Source organism: Arabidopsis lyrata (genome assembly GCF_000004255.2).
Source record: "Arabidopsis lyrata subsp. lyrata unplaced genomic scaffold ARALYscaffold_8, whole genome shotgun sequence".
NCBI lineage: Eukaryota > Viridiplantae > Streptophyta > Magnoliopsida > Brassicales > Brassicaceae > Arabidopsis > Arabidopsis lyrata.
Window position 1 is genome coordinate 2,137,676 of NW_003302548.1, and position 4,358 is coordinate 2,142,033.

Here is a 4,358-nt window from a genome sequence, read left to right on the forward strand (position 1 = left end):
AAAACACAAATTTGTTCGAAAAAAAAGAGAACAAAGACCCAAAAGATAAATAAAACTGGATTAACAAGCACAATGGGCCTTATTCCTATTAAGCCCATCGCAACGGCTCCAACAAGGCAACAACACTAAAAAAAATTCTTCATCTTTCTTATATAGTCAATATTATTCAGTGCAGATTCAGACTCGCTATGCACAAGAAAATGGAGTTGTCACCACTCAAATTACCGCAACTTTCTCTCTTCGTACGTATGATTTACTCTTTCTTTTCTTTTCTGATTGTTTTCCTCTTTCCTTTTCTTCCTTACCTTCGTAATTTCGTTCAAAGTTAGGGTTTTTTTTGATGTTCCTCTGCTCATCTCTTTGATGACCTATTTTGATTTCTTCCTGATTTTTTTTGTTTCGGCTGAAGTTTTAGCTTCTAGGGTCTTTCTTCGTTTAGGGTTTTGTTTCTTACATTTGCCTAAAATTTAACTCTGTTCCTCATTTATGATCTTCTAGAATGTGTTTATAGAATGTGTTTTGTTTCTGAAGAACGTTGATTCCTGCATTTACCTATTTTATTTTTCTCTTGTAATCGGATTTGCAGGTTCACTGTGAAGATTTGTTGTTGTTACTGTTGAGGATGGAGAAGACTTGTGGTGAGGATGAGCTAACACTCACTGTCACTAGACTCAACAGTGAGTCTAAGAGACGAAAAATCTGTAAGTCTTTGGAGAAATACAAAGCTGATTCAGCTGGGATATTGAGGAGTTTACAGGAACATCTTGATACACTTGAAACCGATATCGAAAAGAAGTCTCTGGAAGTTGAAACAAAGGAAAACAAGCTTCAAGGTCTGACCTTGAAATTGGGGAAAATCCAAAAGCAGATTAAAGTTGCAGAGATTGAGTCAGGTGACAAAGAAAAGGAACTTGATTTGCTAAAGAATCAGATCAAGTCAGAGGAAAACCAGCTTCAAGTTCTGAGCTTAAACTTGGGGAAAATCCAAAAGCAGATTGAGCAACAAACTAATGTAGTTGAAGCAAAGGCGCGGGAGATTAAAGCAATAGAGATTGAAGCAGGTGGCAAAAGAAAGGAACTTGATTTGCTAAGGAACCAGATCACGGCAGAGGAAATGGCACTCATTGAGCTTAAGAAATTAGTGCAGAATACTCAAAGGGAACTTGAGTTGAAGAAGAAAGAGTTAAGACAAACGAGCAGTGTGTTTGTTAAGCACGAGCAGCAGCCCGTTGCAGCAGAGACTGAGCAGTTTAGTGGAGATCCTCTCATGCGTTATGAAATCTCATCAGTTTCTCTTGGTCACCATGAGGTTTCCAATGTTCTTAGAGCTAAACCTGATCCAGGAAGATATGTTCTGAATCTAGTGGAGGGAGAAGTTAAGGATGCTCATCGCAAAAAAGAATCTGGTTTACGGGAGTTACTGGTGGAGAATTTGGTTGTATTTATTGAAGAGCTAGCAGAAATTAAAGGATGGGACCAGGCTCAACTGCAGCTCAAGGCGACACAGGTGGCTACTATTTGGAAAAGGTTGATAAGCATCGAAGCTCCAAGATCATCTCTCGAGGCTTTGGCTTTTTTGTTGTTCATTGTGGCATATGGATTAAAGAGTTTGATCAATGAAGAAGAGACTGCTCTACTTGTCACATCTGTTTCTCATTACAAACAGGGTCCAAAACTCTTTCATTCGCTTGGTCTTGAACTTAAGATCCCAGGTTAGTTTCTAAAACATTTCTGATACATAAAAACTGAGGGATGAAGCAAGGTCTTATGACTCTTTTTCTATCTTTTGCAGATTATGTGCTAGGTCTCATAAACAACCGCCATTATATTCCTGCAGTACGACTTGTATGTTTGTTCAAGCTTACAGACTTCCAACCCCAAACTCTCTTAATGAAAGAGGTCATCGATTTAAAACGCTCTGCCCTGGAAAAAGTAAGAACTGGTTCTCATGTTTTTAATCTTGGTCAATGATTGGTCATTGGCTTATATATGTTTTTGGTTCATCTTTTAGGCTGAGAACAAAGACGTTGGAAGATTGAGAGCCATCGTTGAACTTGCAGCAGATTATAAGCTTGACATTGATCTTCCAGCGGACCTTATTGCCAAACTCATGTTTCATAAAGAAAACTCAACACCACCTGTGCTTCATTGCGCTGTTGAAGCACCAAGCCCATCAGCAAATGGTGGGTCTTCAGGTTCAAGGGTGGGTCTTCAGGTTCCTAAGCGCGAGACTGAACCCTTCGTGATCCCATTAAAAAATGGTAGGTTTTAATGTCTGATACTCAATATGTATGAAGGCTCTAGTAGGAACCTAATTAGCTAGTGCTAGGTCTCTCTCTCACTTATCAATAGGCTTGTGCCAATTTGGTCTCTTTAGTTGTATCTACATAGTGAACGATCTTGCTTGTCTGTTTGATAAACTTGGTCCACTTTTGGTTCTTGTTATTATCTAAAGCTTGACTTTTATTCGAGAGGGTAAGTATTCATGTAGATGTCACTGTTCTTTGGGTGGTTTTATGGTAGCGTGTTGGAGAAGGTATATATACATATATGATTAGGGCTTTGCTTGCCATTCCAAACGTAAACGAAAAGAGTTCCCATTTGTGAGAGCTCCAAGCATTCAACCATTGAATCGAGACCGAGCCGGAGCCGCTTGAACCGAACCGAACCAAAACTAAAGCAATTGTAAGTATTTGAAACGACCTAATTGAACTAAATTTATTATCACTCATTTGTACACCAAGATTCACTAACTGTTTTTATAGAAATTTATTGGAAAAATACTCTTAAGAAACATCATTTTGAAAAAAATTTTGGACTCAAAACTTTTTTATTTTTGGTAAATGAATATAATTTTTTTTGTTGAATATTAAATGAAATTTCCCAAATTTATTAAGGAACATGTGATGAATTATTAATGTTCCAACGAAAAAGATATTTTTTTGCTGTTCAAAAAAAAAAATCTCTTTTTGTTCAACGAACCAAAAAAAGACATCAATTATTGATATTAATGTAGTGCAATGATTTTGACTTGACCTGGTTTTCAACTTTTTTTTTTTAAATACCGAACCGAAATCACAATGGACCAATCAAACTAAACCGGATAAAATTGATTTGATCTCGGTTTATTTACACCTGACAATGACATGAAGATGCCACGTAAACCAACATGATTCGTTTCTCTATTTAGTCCTTTTTTTTCTCGATTCGTCGTAACCAGTGAAGAAGCTCGAATCAAACAAAAGAGAGAGAACAAAAAAAAAAAAAAAATCAAAATCTCCGGTGATTCAGGAACCGTACGTCGGAGATTGTTAAACACGGTGAGGGAAAAAAGATGGCGGGACAATCACGAAAATGGATGATTCTCGTAGCGACGATCTGGATTCAAGCATTCACTGGTACGAATTTCGATTTCTCGACGTACTCGTCGAATTTGAAATCGGTTCTAGGGATTTCGCAAGTACAATTGAATTATCTCGCCGTTGCTTCGGATCTTGGGAAAGTTTTCGGTTGGTCATCGGGACTTGCACTTTTGTATTTCCCTCTTTGGACGGTTCTTTTCGCGGCGGCGATTATGGGTTTCGTTGGTTATGGTGTTCAATGGCTCGTCATCACTAACGTTATCTCTTTGCCTTATATTCTGGTAAAATAATTTCTCAACATTTTCTTTGTCTCTGTTTGCTTTAATCTTGAATCAATTTGTAAAAACCAAATCAGAAACTTCGAAGTTGAAAACTGTATTCAATTTCTTTAGCTTTATACGTAATTTATTAACTAATGTAGTTTAAATTACTTTATTGCTTTAATGATTATATAATCCATTCATTAAATTTTAATGTGTTACATTTTACTTTAGTGTTGTTTATAACTTTAATGATACATTTCTTCTTTTATACATAATTACATATAATTAGTTGTAGTTAAGTTAGAGAAATGTTTCAAGTTTATAGGTAGTTTAGTTCTACATATTATTAAAATTTGTATTTTTGTGATATAAATAGTTTCTTTTGGTTACTAATACTGAAATCAAGATTTGGAGGTTTGGAAGAAGAGTCGGTGAATGGTTGACTGGTTGGTCTCACGTGTTTTTCTTTGGCTTGGTTCTGCTTTGTCTTGGTTTGATGACTATCTCGAGAATCTTTATTGTTTCTTTGTGATCGGATCTTCGTTTTGTGTGTGTATAAATACTTTCTCTTTGTCGCCAATTCATTTAAATAGTGTTTTTTCTTGCAGAAAATGGCAGTTGGGTTTCTTTCTGAATTATTCTTTTTGATGAGTAGCTATTTGAGGATCTTTGTTATGTGGTAAATATAATATTGAATTTTCAGATAGAAAATGTTATGTCTATATGATATTAT

At 36.0% G+C, this 4,358-nt stretch overlaps 2 protein-coding genes and 1 pseudogene across 2 annotated transcripts in view; all 3 read left to right on the forward strand.

The window, feature by feature from the left end:
- Positions 1-129, forward strand: part of LOC9301330 (disease resistance protein RPS4) — a 5,208-nt gene extending 5,079 nt beyond the window's left edge. Inside the window, 1 exon segment of the mRNA XM_021031850.1 lies at positions 94-129. Coding sequence (XP_020887509.1) covers positions 94-129 — 36 coding nt within the window.
- A 174-nt stretch (positions 130-303) lies between these two features.
- LOC9299574 (FRIGIDA-like protein 5) lies at positions 304-2,565 on the forward strand. Its single transcript, XM_002863452.2, has 4 exons — positions 304-324; positions 587-1,712; positions 1,793-1,932; positions 2,012-2,565. The coding sequence occupies exons 2-4, from the start codon at positions 623-625 to the stop codon at positions 2,270-2,272; spliced, it is 1,491 nt and encodes a 496-aa protein (XP_002863498.1). The 5' UTR covers positions 304-324; positions 587-622; the 3' UTR covers positions 2,273-2,565.
- Positions 2,566-3,214: 649 nt separating this feature from the next.
- Positions 3,215-4,358, forward strand: part of LOC9299580 — a 75,305-nt pseudogene continuing 74,161 nt past the window's right edge.

What these genes read in the sequence shown, in the direction of transcription:
- LOC9299574 (XM_002863452.2), top strand. Translation starts at nt 623, where the DNA reads ATGGAGAAGACTTGTGGTGAGGATGAGCTAACACTCACTGTCACTAGA. An exon ending in TCTTGAACTTAAGATCCCAG is followed by an intron (nt 1,713 to 1,792) that starts GTTAGTTTCTAA and finishes TATCTTTTGCAG; the next exon opens with ATTATGTGCTAGGTCTCATA. An exon ending in AACGCTCTGCCCTGGAAAAA is followed by an intron (nt 1,933 to 2,011) that starts GTAAGAACTGGT and finishes TTCATCTTTTAG; the next exon opens with GCTGAGAACAAAGACGTTGG.